Source organism: Chaetura pelagica, unplaced genomic scaffold, assembly GCF_000747805.2.
Source record: "Chaetura pelagica isolate M959 unplaced genomic scaffold, ChaPel_1.0 scaffold171, whole genome shotgun sequence".
Lineage (NCBI taxonomy): Eukaryota > Metazoa > Chordata > Aves > Apodiformes > Apodidae > Chaetura > Chaetura pelagica.
The window spans coordinates 578,311-597,017 of NW_009952066.1; the positions used below are offsets into that span (position 1 = coordinate 578,311).

The window sequence follows — 18,707 nt, forward strand, 5'->3', positions numbered from 1 at the left end:
ATTCTGTCATATCACCTGCATTGTGAGAGCAATGGCAAATGAGGAAGCACCAAGGGAAAACAACAGGTGAAATAAGTCATGTTTCTAATGCTGAAGTGCCAGCATCAGCACCAGAAGGAAGAAAAAAAAGTAAAATTTGAAAATGGATGTGGATTAAATCAACAAAATAAATAAGCAGGAATATTGTTGAACTTTTTTGGGTATATTGTTTTTTATACACAAATATCGCAACAATATTTAGTACTTTTGAGTATTTAAAATGGTACTTAAAAGAAATGCTAGAGACATGCAGTTTTAAAAAAATATTACATTTAAAAGTGAAATTAATCTGTAGCTATACAGAATATCAACCAAAATCAGAAACACTGATGTCATGGGCTTTTATTGACAGAGTAGAAAAAAGGTCTCTAACAGTCACCTTTTCCATGTCACAGAAATCAGCATTTTGAGCTGGAGCTCTGACACTGTGGACAAGTTTTTGGTAAAGATGTTTTGTCAAGGTGGTCATCTACAGCTACCAGTTTCTGCCCCTGTTAAATTCCTTATTACAGAAGTTAAGGACTTGAGTCTCCTTCCAGAATGATATGAACTACAGATCAAGGATATGATTTAGGGCAGTCTATCAAAGTTTGCTTTCTGAAATATGATTGTGCTACAATTAACTCTAAAATCCAATGACTCACAATCAGAGATGAAACTAATATCATAAGAAAATCTTGCAGCTCTTCAAAAATCAATGAAGGAGTTTGAGGACAGTAACACTGGCATATCCTGGTAAAATTCCAACATGGAAAAGCCCAAAATAAATCAGTGCCCCTGATAATTTTTTAGTAAAACCTTGTTATATGGAGAATCACCTACCGATCTGGCTGGTAGCCACGATATTTTTATACTTTGGATGTTGATTCACAGTTAGGCAGAGAATGTCATCAGTGTGCTCCAGGTAGAAACTCTGACTACCTAATGAAATTCAAACATTTGTTTTATTGACAACAGTGTTGAACAAAGATCCACCACGGAGGCGAAGAACACGTGGGTAGCTTGTTGCTCTGCTCCTGCTCTGGGGTGGCTGGGCCTTAGGGCAGTCACTGCGCCGACAGCTGCCAGGCACCTTCACCAAATGCATGATGAATGCAACCATCAACACATAATATATAAACCCTCAATATTTAGCAAACTAGCTGTGTGTCCAGGGAACCAGGAATCAGCACAAAAAATCATCCTGTAGCCACCTGTAAGTGCACAAAACAGCAAAACTGGGAACTGCAGGGCTCAAGTTTCCTGGTAAATTTGAGCAGCGGGAAGCCAAAGGGGGAGCCAAACCCTGTGAAATCTGTGCTCTGCAACCTCTGCCCAAGGGAAAGGGGCCAAGAAGAACAGATGGGACCGACCGTTCTTATTAGCTCCGTGGGTCAGAGGCCTCGCTAGGACTGGAGTCCCCAGAGGTCACCAGATGTGACAGCTTCTCTGCCTCTGCCCCTTCTTGGCAGCAGAGCTGTGGAGGGTACTGCTCTGACCATTTGGTTCACTCTGGCACCAGGAGGGAACAAAATAAAGTAAAAATTCCTTTAATTCCTAGATATTTTTTTTTCTTGAGACTATGCAGATATTGGTACTATGGTCAAATGTATTTTGGGTGTTTTTCTTCCTTTTCATTAACCAAAAGGCAGGGATTATTTCTACCCCTTCACACTGTATCATATCAAAATGTACCCTTCCCTGGAGCATGACTTTGCTTAAACAACTCAAAATGAAACAATGGATGTTGCTGCTCCTAACATATTTGGGGGTACTAGTAATCCCATAACCTAAGTTCTCTCCTCTGAGAAAGCCATTCCTGTCTTCAGCAGGGATTCTAGCAAGGCCCAGCTGCAGAAACAGAACCGTTTTTATTACACTTCCTAGCAGAACCTCATCCCTGCTGAAACCTCATCTTTTGCTCTACAGGATGACCTGAACAGGATGAATTTATCCATTTGATACAAAAGCCACCTACATGTGGGTTTTTTTGGCATTATTTATGAAGATGCAAAACATGAGAAAGTTAGAGGAATTTTATAAACTTAAAACCTGCAATCAGAAATAATTTACTTGTACAGCCTTTTTTATCTCTAAGTATTGTTTCAAGTTGAATTACCAGTAGAAAGATTTTGAACTATGCCTGCTGCAGCTGTGTGGAAAATAATGTCAGCACCATCATTCAGGTAATGAAGGTTGTTGCGGCAGTCGAATCCTCTGTATCCAAAAACATGGTCTAAAGCCAGCTCCTGGTCAGTGAAAGAGAAAGAGGAAGAGTGAACCGAAAGAAGAAATGAGGAGACGACAAACACACCATTCTAAACACATGCAAGCTACAAACATCTTGTAGAGTCATCAGATTCATCAAACAAAAATTAATCAGTTATCCCTGTTCTTCTGCTAATCTATTGAGGCACAACATTCTCACTGACTATCTACGGTGCTTTAGTTGGCCCACTGAGGCACTGCATTTATATTATTATTTCTTTAATAACTCAGCCAGCTGTAAATGCTTAATTTCTGTAAATTTCCGTTCAAAAGTTATACAAATTACAAAAAAGGTCCAATTTTATTATCTTCCCATCACAGTTTAATAGCTGCATAGGGTATCAGGTGGTTGCAGTTATCTTTTACTGTGAAATTTTTTGAAGACTTCAGAGTCTTCAAAAATCATTCTCATAAACCACCAAGCTTTAACAGACCAAATCCTGACTTTGAAGTTCTTATAAGGTTGCAAAGGCAGACTATACAATTAAATTACTCTTAAATATCCTCTACAATTAAAACATTAATCGGAGGTGTAATTTCAGCTTACAATAAGCAATTGCCAAGGATATTTCTTTCAGAAAAAGAGTGATCATTAATGGATTGTTGTTAAAGTTGCCTTTACAGCCCTCTCTATCTGCTCTTCAAATTAAGCCTCAACACCCTGAATAGGAGGTTCATTCTGGCAGAGGTTGCTGTCCCATTGCATCTTCTAGTGGTATCACCAGGGCTGAAAGCACTTTCTAACAATGTCTGTCTCTTCTCTTCTACCTACACATGACTTCAGCTGCCCTCAAAACAGGGATTAATTTCACCCAGCACATATTACACATGTTACATCTAAAGCAAATGAAGAAGTATTAAGCCTGACCTCAACCAGTTTCTTTTTTTTGTTGATATTGTTCTTTTGCAGTTTTTCAGGTTGAGGAGCAGCTCTGCTAACTGGTGGCCTGAAACAAAGTAATTAAAAAAAAAAAAAAAGACAATCAAAATGCTTGAAAGCAAAATATAACCTGCAAACCCATAACATATGTTTTGTATGTGAACAGGAAATGGCCAATTGCAACCACATGCACTTAATGCCTGGCTTTTTTTTTAGAGTAGTACAATAAACTGACAAAAGTAATATGCATTTTGATGGAAACACTAGGATTAACATTGATGTAAATTTTGTGGACGAGTGATAAAATAAACCACCCTATAGGAATTATTATTATTATTTTAATAATAATTTTTTAGTCCATGGAAAAATCCTTGAATACTAAATTATAGTAAATTGTTGCTTTCAGAAATTATCTAAAGGCTGTTCTTCAGCTGGCAGTTGACCTTTCCCCAGTCTTGCTTCTCCTGAGAAACTCCATCACAAAACTTTGACAAGACTTTCTTAAAATCTTTTCAAAATCATATTAGAGATAAAAGTATTACTTTTTAAAATGTACGAGTCATTCAACTGTCTGAATTTAACAAACCAAGGCCAGCAAAGCATTTTTATATCATTACAGCTGCTAAATGTAGCTAAACAGACAAATGTAAAACATATGCTGAAACAAAATTTGATTTGTGCAAATGGTGTTTACAGACAGATAACCTTCGCTGCTACTATTTGATTTTGTCATTCCAGGAAAAAAAAAAAAAGAGGCACAAATCTAGAAGGAGCAGAGGGAGCACAGCCTCTAGAAGTTCATGGTCTTACAAAATCAAATGCCCCAGTTTAGATGACCATGGGGTTAATTTAAGCATATTGATTCTCCCTTGCTGATAACAGGAATTGATGAGGGCTAATTCTGTCAATAGCAGCAGGGAGCCCAACAATGGCACTGGATGACTGGAGAAATCAGCCCACTGAAATCTGGCCTAGAATCTTTATCATGTTGGATCATCATTTACTTAGAACATAGATATTGCTTGGAAGGCTGGGGTAGAAGTGGTGATAGTAAAAGATAGAAAAACCCTAGATATTAAGGTTAAATGCTCGCTCTAAAACCACTTGGTGGTTGCTGTTAATAATCCAAAAATCCCACTGCATGCCTTTAAATTCCAGTTGCAGATTCTGGGGATGGGGTTAAACAACAGTGGGGACTGTAAGTAAAAAAACCTAAAATGTCTGGGCTCCATTTCTTTGGTAAACACGCCAATTTAGAAAACATTTCCACAGTTTAACACCTCAAAAAGGTATACATTTGCTATAGGTGATATATGCTGTGAAAATGAGACAATTCTTGTCCTTACATGGTAATTACCATTAGTTCTTGTTTTGCAAAAAAATAATTGCAGAAGAATGGAATCCCTTTTGCTGAGAGGAAGCTGCTTTTTCTGGCATTGTATTTTTTTATGGACAATATTAAAGACAACAACTGAATAAATGCGCAGCTAGAACACATTGCTACACAGCTGGAGCACCTAGTGAAGGAGCAAGCAGCATGAAAATCTGAGCTTCAGAGAAGACAGAACAAAGCTGGAGGTAAGCAAACTAACTCACTTCTTAGCAAACAAGCAAATGCACTAAGTACCAGCAAAGTACATTAGCAGGTGATCTTGTGACATTAAAAGAGCAAAGAGTTACCTTGATCCCCTTGTAAGCAGCAAACAAAGCCAAGTAAGAAACTTAATACAGTTTAGGTGTACTTCTGATCACTTTACTCATGCACAAGCACTTTTAGAGTTGATCAGTCATTCCTTTGTGGCACAACACATGCTGTTCAAGCATACCATCAAGAACTAAAACAGAAATTAAAGAGTGCACCAGTCTACAAATTCAGAAACGTCAGCCCCTGGCATCACTGGGTGTACTCTGAACTGACGCTCATACAGGACAGAAGGAATAAAGGAAGCTACATCCATGCTTCTTGCACACTTTATACTGAAGGAGAACGTGACTCCATGTGTGTGTTTTTGGGTGCGTGATGGAGATGGAAACTGGTAGAAACCTGACAGCCTCATGAGCATTGTTAAGGATTTCACACAATGGGTGCTTGTTTCCTGCCCTAGCTCAGCCTGCAATTTAGCCTTGTAATTGTTCATTGCTCGGCCAACTTACTCAGGGCACAGCTTGTTCTTTTTGTGTTCCCAGGGAAACAAGCACCTTTATTTTCCCAGAACGTGGGCAATCAAGTCACGCTACATCAGAGCCAGTGGGCACTGGCCCAAATCGCAGCGCAATCACTGGAGGAGAAGGGGGTGGGTGTGGGATTGTTACAAAACTTAATTCTCTTACAAAATAAAATCATCACGTGATGCTCGAACAGCAAAAGCCATTTCAGCCCAGATTTACTAAGGCCTTTGAATCAGCACTTATGAAAATAACACATCATTTTCTTGTATGCTCCCTGATCTTCTTTCTGTTTTAGTGGAATTTTGAAACAGGTAATTTTAACATTTTTTTTTTTTTTTACCTAGGAATATCAGTTAAAATTTATGACAAGAGCAAGCAGAAATTTTTTATGAAGACAAGAGAACACTACCACTATGACATGACTGATAATCACTAGACTGTAAGCATGAGATTTAATTTGGAAACATACACATACACTTTCATATATATCTACTCACAGTACACACAAACACAGATGTCGTGTGCATTTATATATACATGTACATGTATATATACACACACATATGGATTCATTGCCTTATCATCATCTTAATATTATGACAAGAGCAAGCAGAAATTTTTTATGAAGACAAGAGAACACTACCACTATGACATGACTGATAATCACTAGACTGTAAGCATGAGATTTAATTTGGAAACATACACATACACTTTCATATATATCTACTCACAGTACACACAAACACAGATGTCGTGTGCATTTATATATACATGTACATGTATATATACACACACATATGGATTCATTGCCTTATCATCATCTTAATAAAACACATGTAAAGCAGCAACAAATTAACTTTCATTTTTGACAATCTGTGACCACACCTAATTTGCTTTGATATAGAAGATGGCAGTATCAAGACAAGAAATTTGTAGCAAAATGACATATATTTACCCTTCTTGACCTATGCAATCTGCATGGTACATTCACAGCAATCTGTGCTTTTTCTGTGCTGTTCGTACTTACTTGACAATTCCCTGCCTCCAAAGGAAAGCAAGTTAAAACATAATACAAGCATTAACGGTTTCTTTCCAGTAATTAAAATATACGTGCTTATATTACGTCATGGGATGAATGAGTTCCAGGAGAGATAAGACACAGTCAGACATTAGAGGGCTTTCAGTTCTTTAGATACTGTGAATACAGCAAATAAAATATCTGTTACTACTGATTATGGTGGTGATGCACAGGTATGCACAGTTCTAGGTCAGGGAGGTAACTCCAGGTGCAAACAGACAATGCACCATCCCCAGACCACATGGGGCTCCCTGCAGGAATGCAGCAAGGTGCAAGTGACAACTCCTTCCCTCTCACCTAACCAAGGCCACCTGAAAGGGCTAATAAGTAGCAAGAGGAGCCTAAATCATCGGCAGGGTGAGCAGGCAGCACTAAGACGGGGAATAACAGACAGACTGACTCAGAGCTGGGCAAGGGGAAGAGGGAACGGGGTTTGGGAAGAGTGGAATACCTTCAGGGAGAAGAGAGAGAGAGGGGCCAAAGAGAAGGGAGAACAGCGCCAAAGGGGTGAAAAATGTAATACCACTTAGAGGGAAAAATAAGAAGAGAAAGAGCGGATCAAAAGTTGTTCTAATAGTTCTGTGAGATAGGGATAACCACCTCATGTTTTTAGAGCACATGGCATAATTGCTGTCTGATGAGAGGCACTGTCTGCATCACTAATACACTGGCAGGAACACAAATACTCTACTCTGAGACTAATGGGAGCAGAATAGGATCTTCAGAAACAAAGTTGCATGAAGGCAACAAATAGTGGGTTTGGAGCAGGGACAGATGGATAAAAATGTCTTGACACTGAGAAGGTGACAGACTGGTCCCAGCAGAAATGGGAAGAGAAGTGGCTGAAGAGAGTCCAAACAGGGACTAATGTGAGCACTGAGATGGCTGCAAAGTGGAGAGGGAACAGACTTGGATGCTAGACACAAATAAAAGCGAACAGGACTGCTCCCAAGAAGAGAAAGCAAGATTCAGAGAGAGGTAGGATCCACGATTGGTAGGTTTGTTTCCATGAGAGAATTAAAAATCCAAGATTTTAAAAAAATATACTGTTCACTTCAGAAAAAAGGCAAAAGCAGCTTTTAAAAGTTCACTTTGACTTGCTGGCAGGATGGGGACTCCCCAGTGCCCCCAAACTGCTGCAAAACTCTTCCAGCTTTAGTAAGTGAGTAAAGATTTTGTGAATTCTGAACCCTGGGATTTTCCCATCCCAACATACATAGGAGTTTTACATAAAACTTTTCCTGCTGTTTTCCTTCACATTTTGTAGTTAACACAAGGCAACAAAGCTGAATAGTATGCAGTGCGAATAATATCCTGCTCTCTAATACAGTGGATCAAAGCAAAGCTAAAACAAAACTAGAGGGAAACAGCAATTGCAATCAAAAGTATTTTTTAAAAGCATAGCATTGAGTTTTAGGATGGTTACAATATTTACGATTTCACAAGTATGCTGATGCACTCTTTAAAAAAGAAAAGAAACAAAAAAAAGGTGTGGTGGTGATAGCCATGTTGGTATTTGTAAGGAAACCTAGTTGTCACATTCACATGTCATTCTAGTTCAGCCTCCAAATGCGAAACGAGCAGAAAAGCAGATTAATAAGTGGGATAATCAGTTCTGAATGAAATCTGAAGGCCTTTCCTTTTTAACAAGTTTATTGTTCTAAATATCTTGTAAAGCTGTTAAACTGAACAACCATTGCAAATAGGCTGGCCCTATTGCAGAGGGACCTACCACACCTCACACACCAGACAGGCAGTGCTATCCACAAGATCTCTCAAATCCCTTTGCCACAACCAGCTTCAAGGAACACCTTGTAATCTAAGGTTAGGCAAAACCTAAACTTCTGTCTTTGAGCTAAAAAATTTTGAATACCTCAGGTAACAAGACTGCAGAACTCTCTTCATGTACTACCAAGGCTCCAGAATTAACCCAACTTAAGCATGTGTTGGAAGGTCTCTCTCTCTTTCCTGAGGCTTCTCCTGGGCATTTGTGAGCAAGATTCTTTTCCATTTGTTTTGTTATTCCTTACATAAACTCTGACATGCTTTGAAGCTGTGTTCACTGTATAAGTAAAAAATTTCAACCTATAGTAGAAGGAGAACTTTGGGTCTGGATGTAAAACATAATAGGACGCAAAATAACATCCTTCCCTGCTTAACAAAACATATCAGAAACAATGGTTTTCAACCCATCTTGGACTATAACCTACACAGCCTCAAAAAAAGCTGAGTATTTCATATCACCCTCAGCACAGAGAGCACTCAACTGCAGAGAGAGAATTGATGGCACCACGCTGTGGTGCACTGGCATCCCTCAATTCCACACCCACCAACTGCCACACAAACAAAAATGACCTGTAGACCAGCTTTGTGCTGACCTGTGGGAGAAGAGAGATTGACTCTGAGTTCAGTGGGTCAGCAGGGACTGCAAACATACCAGTCACAGTGGGTTCAAGCCTTGGGGACAACTGTGACAAAACCAGCACACTGCCAAACACATTTAGGATGCACTAACTTGACATAATGCTGTTGAGAAAGTGCAAGTGAATATTGCCAAGGACACTACTTGTTCTCAAACAGTAGGTCTCTGCTGAAACAAACCCAAAGTTATTTTCTGTACCCTAGAGACAAGTTTTTCCAGATACATTTTGAGTAGTTCCCACCTACATGTGAATACAGCACAGATTCACATTCAATGCTTTTACAGTGCACCCACAGACATGTGCATGTAAAAGTGCAGGTGTATTACAAGAGTTGCCAGTTAATGTAGTCATGCAAATCAAACTAAATGAAAGCTGCAAACATAGGATAGATGTTAGTAGAATGCCAAACACAAGTGTATCTTTGACTTTTGTGTTAGTAACATAAACACGGTCTTCTTGCAAGCTTGTTTCACTTCTTATCATATCAATTCTTTGCCAGTTAAATGGTCCCAGTTCAAAAGTTAGCCCCTTCCTGCAAGGAAGCACAATCCCTAGGGAACCCAGAGTACAGCTTACTATTGTCCTGGCTTGCCTGGGACAGCCCCAGCAGTGAGTGCGCGGTCCCGCGGTGCGGGAGCGCAGCTCTTGGAGCCCCCACAGCGCCAGAGCTCTCCTGCAGCACCTCTCATTGGCACCCCACTCCTGGCCCTGCAGGCAGGGCAAGCAGGGAGCGCCAATCAGAGGGGCAAAAAGGGGAGTGAGAACATCAAGGTAGATGGGGAGGAGAGGAGGACAGACATGGATAGGGAGAAGAGGAAAAACAAGAAGGTTGGGGTAGAGGAGAGAGAAACAACAATCAGTTAATTATCTTAGCTGAAGGCACCTGCAAGACATTTAAAAACTGTCCCTAAGCCTCATCTCTCCTGTTATTTTTTCCATCCTAAAGCTGTAACTGCTGACAGAGACAGTAAATCTTGGGTCCCCCACAAACATACCAGACCATGATTTATTTCAAATCCTGCAAGTAAAATGTATCATGTAAGTTGTACGTTCCTCCAAGGCATTTGCAAAATCATTATTTTCATGATGTAAATAAATGAGATGGGAAAAGTACATTTGATAAAGGGCTTTAATTTTCTTTCCAAAGGAAAAGTCGTAAGCTTTTTTGCCCTATGTGTTCATTATATTTCTCTGCCCAGTTTGCTTAGGGGCTCAGTACTCTGAGATGTGGGGAAGGCTGGTGTAACACCTTGCTGGATTTAGGTAAGCACAGAGCACATGCTAGGTAGTCACAGAGGGTGCACAGAAGCTGCTCAAAGTCACAGTTATCTTGGACTAGATATATTATTAGATATATAAGATTATATATATATATGTATATATATATAAAAGATACATATATTTTATTATTAGATCAAATTTGTCCTCCTGCTCTCTTTCTGACAACAGAGAAGGGACAAGATGTGCTGGCTCCTCTCATCTGACAAAAAGTTGACAGAGTAAGTCTTTGTACTAATTTGGGGGGGTCCTTTGTGAACTGATGGCTCTGCTCCAGAAGGGTGGTGTTAGTTGCAAAGTTTTCCCTTCATAACCCATAGCACTGCCTGACTCAGCTCTCAACCATACACGTGCAATCTTTTCAGGAGACATCACAGCTTCTGAGATCAAACTCCTCCTGAATTGTACAATGCTTGTTATTTCTAGAGAGATAACATGCTCTGAGGTTTTCAGATTCACCACTCTCAATACTGCAGAAGCAGAGAGCTTATTCTAGCAAACACAATGGTTAAAAAGATCTAAATGTAGAGAATAACAGAGAGAAAAAAGGAAATAAACTAAACTAGTCATCTTCTTGAACCAAAAACTGTGTTCCAGGTGTTACATAGTACCTTTGAAGCGTATTTGTATTATATAAGCAGAGAACTACTTTTAAAGCAACAATTCACTTTCTGAAAACTACTATTTAATAAAAGAAACACAGTGAGCTTAAAGTCTTTGCCCCAAAGAAACAGCTAAGAGCAACAGCTCCCAGCTCTTCCTCTTTTTTTTTCTTCAGCTGGAAGCTTCTTTTTATCTCTTTTTTTCTTTTCTTAATTTAAACTTCCTTTATTTCTGGGCTTCTATCCATTTTATCTATTAATAACTCACAGTTTTTCCTCTCTCAGACACACACAAAACATACAGCAAGGGGGACACTTCTTTCTTATCACAGAACCTCCCTGCATTTAGCAGTGGAGTGGAACAGCAGCTTTTCAGGTCTTGCGATTAATTCACTGTTTCTATCTTCAGCGGCCTTCCAGCTTGTAATGTAACTTTCAAAATCTACACAGTATGTAATCAGTCTCAGAGTATTCACAGCCCATCAGATACACAATCCTAAGGGTCTTCATACAGACATACAGCATGGTGTACAAAGAGGAAAGATTGGGGATTTGGAGTATTTTCTCCCGACAATTTCCCCCCCTCGAAAGACTACCAGGTTTTCCCACGTACTTGCCTGAAAGAGACTGGAATACAGCCTCTTTGTTCCCTTCTTCATATCTGAAGGGACTAGGAGAGGCTACTTCAGCTGGGCCTTTTGCTGAAAATTTAAAGCTCTGTGAATTGGCTTCAGTATTGTTGCCACCTCACCCAGCCCTGTGCACAGGGATTTCAATACCCCACATCCTGAAGACCTGCTGTTTTAGGACTGTTCTTCTCAGTGCTGACAGTTGAGTGCTTATAGACTTAATTTTATCTGGCTTGATTGACTGTCACTTTGGACCCTTGTAGGTGCAAAGAGAAATCAACTCAGCGCTTTCAGAAACTTTTGGAATATGACCAAGCAAAACCTTTGCTAGCTGCTACATTCTTGTGTGTTACCAGGAAAGATGCAATCTGGCACAGCTATGGAGCTTGCCTCATAATTCATGTGTCTTATGAGAGAAGCACTCAGATCGGGACTTTCTGCATAGATTGTGTGCATATTGATACAACTATGACAAAAAAATGAAATAATTGATAATTACAGTAACCAATAGCTTAATCTCATCTTACTGCAACCAAAACCCAATACCTTTCACAGTTTAAGACCCTATCTTGGCCCAACAGCCTGCAGTTTTTGCCTACATTTCACTATGAAGTTTGTGCTTTTAATTGACTATTAACTTTGGTAATTAATATTAATCTGATGAAGAAAGGGAAGTAAATATATCTGCCTAATGAGCTATATATGAAAAGTAGTGGGTCTATCTACAAGTTCAGCAGAGCAGCGAATTCCAAATACCAAAGATGTGATTATATTGAAGAAGCTATAATGGAAATGGGAGATATAAAAAACCTGCAGAACAGCTGTGACTCTTAAGCTGAAAAGATGGAAAGGACAGTTATAGGTGTTTGTTTTTAAACTAATTTAAAATAAAATACAAAACTGTTGATTACACAAATACAACAATGAGAAAAAATACACGGGGAATGTTGAAACCTTTCTTTTTGCTCTCTTCAGTCTAGAACTTGTTATGGGATAGATGATGCCTTCAGATAGGCTACAGGATGCTATTTTCATGTGCAGTCATTATGAAGAGACTGTTAGAGAAATCAGAGGCAACCTCACTGAGAGGAGGTGTCTACACATTTAACTGGGCCCACCAGCTACAAAGGGAGGTGTAGAGACACAAGGTGTCCCAGGGACCTAAAGGGACTGTGGTGACTGTCACTCCTGGACTGAAAACAGTGCTGAAAAGCTGCAGAGGAGACTGATGCTTATGGTCATATTGTTGGTGATTCACTAGTACAAAACATTTTAAGCTCAGCTTAATTGGTCAATTGAATTCACTGTACAGTTGGTTTTGTATCATCAAAGCAGAATCAAGTAGCTGGAAGGTACCAGGGCTTCTGGTGTAAAACATCTGGCTGTTGTACCATTGGCACTTGTTACTACATGAGTAATAACAATTTACCAGTATTCACCTAAAATAAAGTATTTTACCCTTCTTTAACTCAATCTCAAAATATTCATGTTTACTAGATAAGACACTATGTTTTTATAGAAAACTGGAGCAACAAAGACTTTATACAAATAAATGAGAAAATGGTAAGAGATAACCTTAAAAGAAGGGGAAAACTAAAAGGCTGTGGTCTGATATTTTATTGAAATAAAACACTAATCTTCCTGCTACATGTTTTTGTTAAAATATTGTGGTGAAAAAAATGAAAGCAGTGCAACATTTTTCTTCTCATCTTTCACACCCAACATTTGTTCTCTCATTTAAATAGCAAATAGAAAATTACTAGTTACTACTTTCTGTCAATGATGTGCAGCACTGCATTCTGAGAGCTTTAAAATTATAAACTGATTTATTTTTCAAAGGTGTGTATGAGATCAGGGAGTATTACCAACGCTTATACTCCTCTCCAGAGGTCCCTTCCAACCCTACCATTCCATAGTTCTATGATTCCATTTTGTATCTTGTATCAGGGCACCATGGAGATTTAAAGCCAAAAATCTCCAAAGTTGCCACTAGTTTTCAGTAGCCAAGAGAACCTTAGACCTCAATCAATTCAATATAATTATGTATGAATGTTTATTCCAATATCTGCTTAAATGATCTTCACTTGCAGCTGTGTGTGTGCAGTTTTCCTGCAAATTCAGTCTTTTATCTCCCAGCTGACTGCAGGAAATGAGGCACACAGAGTTGGAGGCTGCCTGTAAAAGCATTCTATTTGCCAATCATCACCAAGATCTCTGAGACAGATGCAAGAGCAGCAGGAAGGCAGCTCTCCACAGGCTCCAGAGCGCTTTCTGACCTCTTTCTACACACAGCTGTCATCTTTTGCAGTCCCAGCAACAGGGATCCTGCACTGCACCAGCTCTGATCTCTGCACCCACTGTACTCCCTGAGGACCAGGGATCCTGTTCTCTAACTAGGGTGGGATCCCTGTGGGGAAAATAATATGCCATCACACTACTGGTATTTTTTCTAGTCATATGTTCTGGGTAAACTGAAGGGAAACAATTAAGTTTAAATTCTTGCTGCGGGTTAACCCATCAGTGTCCAACATGAGACAAAAGCAAGAGAGCTCACGATAAAAAATGACCACTTATAAAAAGAAATTCTATCAAAACAGACTGCATGGATTCACAGTTGAGTCATCAACTGGATTCACATGTGTAGATTTACTGTTCCATATTACAAAGGGGAATGTACTTCACTGGTTACAGACTCTCCTGTTTTGTCCCAGAAGCCCTTTCCCAGGCAGAGTTTTTGCTCACCCACCTCCCTACATCTGGGTTTCACTGGATCTTACCCTCTATGCTTACCTCTTACCTGTTTTTCTTTACTGTCCTCTCAACACTGTTCTCCTTCCAACTTATTTTTTTTCAGAATAATTCAGCCTAAGGCCAACATGTACCACAGGTAGTTTCAGCTTTAACAGTAGTGACCTGGCACAATTACAAGCAACTGAAATTCTTTCAATGAGATCATTACCAAAAGCCTTAACTACAAAGTATTTACAAGCTCATCCTGTCACAAAGGCCCTGCTACAGACATATGCACAGCTACACATGCTAATTAGGAGAGAATATAACTGCTTATCTGAAGAGAAGGAACACTCACAGGTGTTTTACTTACACGTACATATTTTTCTCCATCACATCAACAAGTTGTACTCTGTGAACACCATCTTAAATGTTATCTTGTGAATTTTAAAATTCCTGTCTTAGTTCTAAGGACTAATTTTAGTTGAATGAAAACAGATTCAAAAGAATGCAATGTACATTTGGAACAAATGCCTTTGTGTGACATACCTCTCTTCTACTGACACTTCCTTCAGCTGCTGATGTGGTTTTGTCCCTTCCATTTCTCGGATGCTTACTGCATAGATCTTAGTGGTATAGTCAATTGCTTTTTCTCTTGCAACATCACTATCATAACCTTAGAAAAATAAAACATAAAATAAAACAAACTACCCTTGTTTCATAGTGGAAGAGTAGAAAACAAGATCTGCACCAATAAAAGGAAGGAAACAAATCCTGCCACATTCTCCCTACACTGCACTTCAGCACATGAAAGCTTCTTGCCCACTTCATGTTAAACACCAGTGTGAGTCTCTGTGGAATGAAGAATAAATTAAATACGTGTTTTCTACAATCCTTTTTACCTCCGTCCTCTTCTGCATCTGTGTCTGATTCTTCACTATCAACCAGCTTACTCTCCTGAATGCCCAAAAATTCTCTGGTCCAGATCATCAAAGCTGTATCAGCCCCTCCCACGGTCAGGAGAACGGAATCGTTGTGCAGCCACCGCACGTTGGTGACCTGGGCGCTGTGCCCCACGTACTTCTTGAATTTTGCATGTTGGCCCTGCAGCAGAAAGGATTTGCATATCAGCAGTCTGGCCTACTGCAAACAGTCTCTTCCTTAACTCCTTTTCTTGCACAGTTTCTAATCACAGAAATCATGTCTTACCTTCACTGGGTATGAGAAGAGCTTCACAAACCCAAAGTCATCTCCTGTAGCTAACAGCGCTCTGTCTTTTGTCAGACTAGCTGCATTTACCACGGTGACATCACTGTGCATGGGCCAAATGCCTTCACAGGTAGGACCAAGAACACATGTCCAGGTGTCCCACTCAATCTTCTCTATCTGCAAGTAACATTTCCCCCAAAGAAATCTTACTACATACCAAACACACACTGGTTTAATGCGTATATTTGTCTAAACATGAGTTTGATAATAACTCATGTTTTTTACTCTTTTTAGAAATTCTTCACTGTCATCAGCTTTTTAGTAACACAAACTGCATATCTTCAAAAGGCTTAAAACTTAAATATCCACACTTTCCCAAGTGCATGATTTGGATGCAAATCTCCTCACAGATTTTCTGAGGTGCTAAATGTTGGCAATTCTGTAGACAGATTACGTGTCACAAATAATCAACATCCTTAAAAGCCAGATCACACTGGTTAAAGATGATTTATAACCTGTATGGTCACTGATTGCAGAGAAACGGGGTAATTGCTCAGGAAAGGGGAATTCAGGCCATGACTACTACTAAACAAACAATAAATTTAGAGACACAGACACTTGCAAATTTTGTCATTTACAGATGCTAGGAAAGACACTATACAGAATTATTAAATTATTCTAATTCTTATCATTGTAAATACAGTATTTTAAAAGGAAAAAAAATATACAATTTGAAGATAAAAATATGCTTATTTTTCAACAGAAAAATAACTTCCATAGTAAAAAACCATTCTAGTAAGGATAATTCATACCTCAGCAATTCTTATAATATGTCTTTTCCCCCTTGGTGCTTCAAAAAATAGTTGTTCTTTGGCACCAGAATTGACTTGCAATAACTTTCCTGGATATAAAATAAGAGTTTATTATTAATCATATTCACCATTATGGATGTTATGAACTTTCTTTTGACTGAAAAGATTTCTGAGGGAAAGCTAAGCAATTATCCTCCAGAAAGTTACTGATGGCAAAAGTAAAACAGTTGGTTAGAATCACTCTCATAAGAAGCCCACACTCCTGATTCACTGCAGTAGTAGTATTTTAAATACTATCCAATAGCCTTAACAAATGACTGCCTTGCAGCAAATAACTTTCTTCTGACAATAAATATTTTGCTTGTGTTTTCATGATAATAGAAATAACACCAAAATATGTGCACACTATGAATTTTCATAACAACTTTGCAAGGCAGCTTTGCCAAAAGTTAAAAACATTGTCAACTCCTGGCCATTTTGCACTGCCCAACAGGGATGTAGTCCTTGGATACCATACTGAGGTATTAGGAAGAGAATCCTGTATGCAACCGTGGGGTGTATTAGCAAGTATTTGTGTATGAAGAAACAAAGTAATGCTTTTAAATTAACTTTTACAATATTTCTGATCTAAGGAAATTAAAGGCATTTTAGGAATTTTTCAAACTGTAACAACTAGACTAGTGTAAGGATTCCTGTGTGGATTTATTACCATAAAAGCAGTTCTACAATATCGAAACTGCCAGGAAAAGCACTCTTTTACTTAGAAACACTGGATTAGATTATCAACTGACATGAACTTGTGCAGTTCCAACATAGCTATATTTTAAGGGGGCATCTATTTAGTCTGTTGGAATCACTGACAGCAAGAAGTGCGACATGGGACTATAGCAGTATCACACCCTTCCTATCCAACCTGCAGAAGACAGGTTTTGCAATGTAGTACATTAATCCTTTATGTCTAGAAATTCAGTTAGAGTTTCCAATAAATACCAGGAAGGCCACATGAACTTTTCAGTTTTCTTATACTTGATATCTGCAGATGTAACATATCCAAGAGCTGACTACTACAGATACACAGGCAGTATCAGACAATTGCCATTATTATGTGTACAGCTATCAGTAATGAGATGATCAGGGCTGCCAGCACGATAGGTCACTAGCACAAGAACAGCAGCCAGACCTGAAGAGGTTCTGAAGGGAGGTTAGCTCCTGTTGGTGTCAGTGAGCTTGCACCATGTTTTGGATCTAGCACTGCAGGAGAAGCAGCCTCAGACACACAGGTGGCTCCACAAAGAATCATATTAGGTACAGGAAAGCTTATTTGCACAAGCTCATTATTAATCCTGTGAGACTTAATTAGTTGTGACAATAAGGCTCTCTAACTTCATTGCTGTGGTTTCCACGTGATGTAAAAAAAGCAATATTATGTTCATAAGTGGCATTTCAGTCATATGTTGTCAACAAAGTACCATGTACTCTGCTCCATGCGCTACAAATGAGGATGAATTCCACCAAGGAATGCAACTGCACTGAAACCATATGGTGCTTGATGCTGGAAAGTAATTTGCATTAGTAGTTACAATTTATCTTAGTAAGTGGTATGAGAACAATTTTCTGATACTCTCTTTTACAAGCATTTAAAATCTGTATCTCTGGTCGAACGTTTTACCTCTGGAGTCCCAGTCAATGTGTGTGATATAGCTTGATGCACCTTTACAAATGCCAACTCTTTTGCTGGTAAGTACATTGTAAATATCAACAAAATTGTCATGGGAAGCCACAGCCAGGTACTTTCCAGATTCTGTAAAGAAGAGACACTGAGGTTATTAAGGGTGTACATGTTACAATTATCGTTATGCATTTTTACTACTGTAGTAGTAGACACTACATTAGGGATGGGCCCCATTATACCAGGATGCATACAACCTTCAGAATCCTGAAGTGTTTAAATGCACCGAGCACACATATCCATGTCCATCTTCTGAACATTCAATCTTACATCTAGAGAAAAAAAAACACCATACTCCAAGATAAACACTGCCCTTTCACTTGATCACCTGATTGTACCTCGTGAAAACTTTATATCTGAGATCATTTCTTTTCTGTGGTGAAAAGAGACCATATCTTCAACAGTGTCAGCATTCACCACCAGAAAACTCCCATCATTCAACCCAACAGCCAAGGCTTTCCCATCAGGAGAAAAGGCACAGCATCGTCCACCTACAAAACACAATGGAAAGGAGTATCTGAAGCTTAACAAACTGAGGATTGTGAAAACCATCAGTGAACTGCAAATGAAAGGTTTTTACATTAAGTATATACTTCTGAAGTAGATTTATTCTTTATTAAAGCAAATATGTGATAGGAGGACTATGATTAATGTTTTACTGCATGGGAATGTACCCTCTAATTAGGCTGTTCTTGACTTGACAACAGTGACTTGATTAGTCTTGAAATGGGTTTAGGTGCAAATATACCACCTTCCAACTAAGTTCTAAACACACCAATGAGGGGGAAAAAATACAAAACCGAAGGCAAAACCCAAGATAATGCAGAAAGGAAATGCACATGGAAAACTGAAAGACTCACTTTGGGCAGCATAACTACATGT

General features: G+C 39.0%; 1 protein-coding gene across 1 annotated transcript in view; it reads right to left on the minus strand.

The window, feature by feature from the left end:
- The window catches only part of EML6 (echinoderm microtubule associated protein like 6), a 111,740-nt gene that overhangs the window by 12,006 nt on the left and 81,027 nt on the right, over positions 1–18,707 (minus strand). Inside the window, exons 22-30 of the mRNA XM_010004607.1 lie at positions 18,164–18,316; positions 17,766–17,897; positions 16,097–16,185; positions 15,285–15,461; positions 14,978–15,179; positions 14,625–14,751; positions 3,155–3,233; positions 2,138–2,267; positions 862–960 (exon numbers count right to left, since the gene is read on the minus strand). Coding sequence (XP_010002909.1) covers positions 862–960; positions 2,138–2,267; positions 3,155–3,233; positions 14,625–14,751; positions 14,978–15,179; positions 15,285–15,461; positions 16,097–16,185; positions 17,766–17,897; positions 18,164–18,316 — 1,188 coding nt within the window. The remainder of the gene's footprint in view (positions 1–861; positions 961–2,137; positions 2,268–3,154; positions 3,234–14,624; positions 14,752–14,977; positions 15,180–15,284; positions 15,462–16,096; positions 16,186–17,765; positions 17,898–18,163; positions 18,317–18,707) is intronic.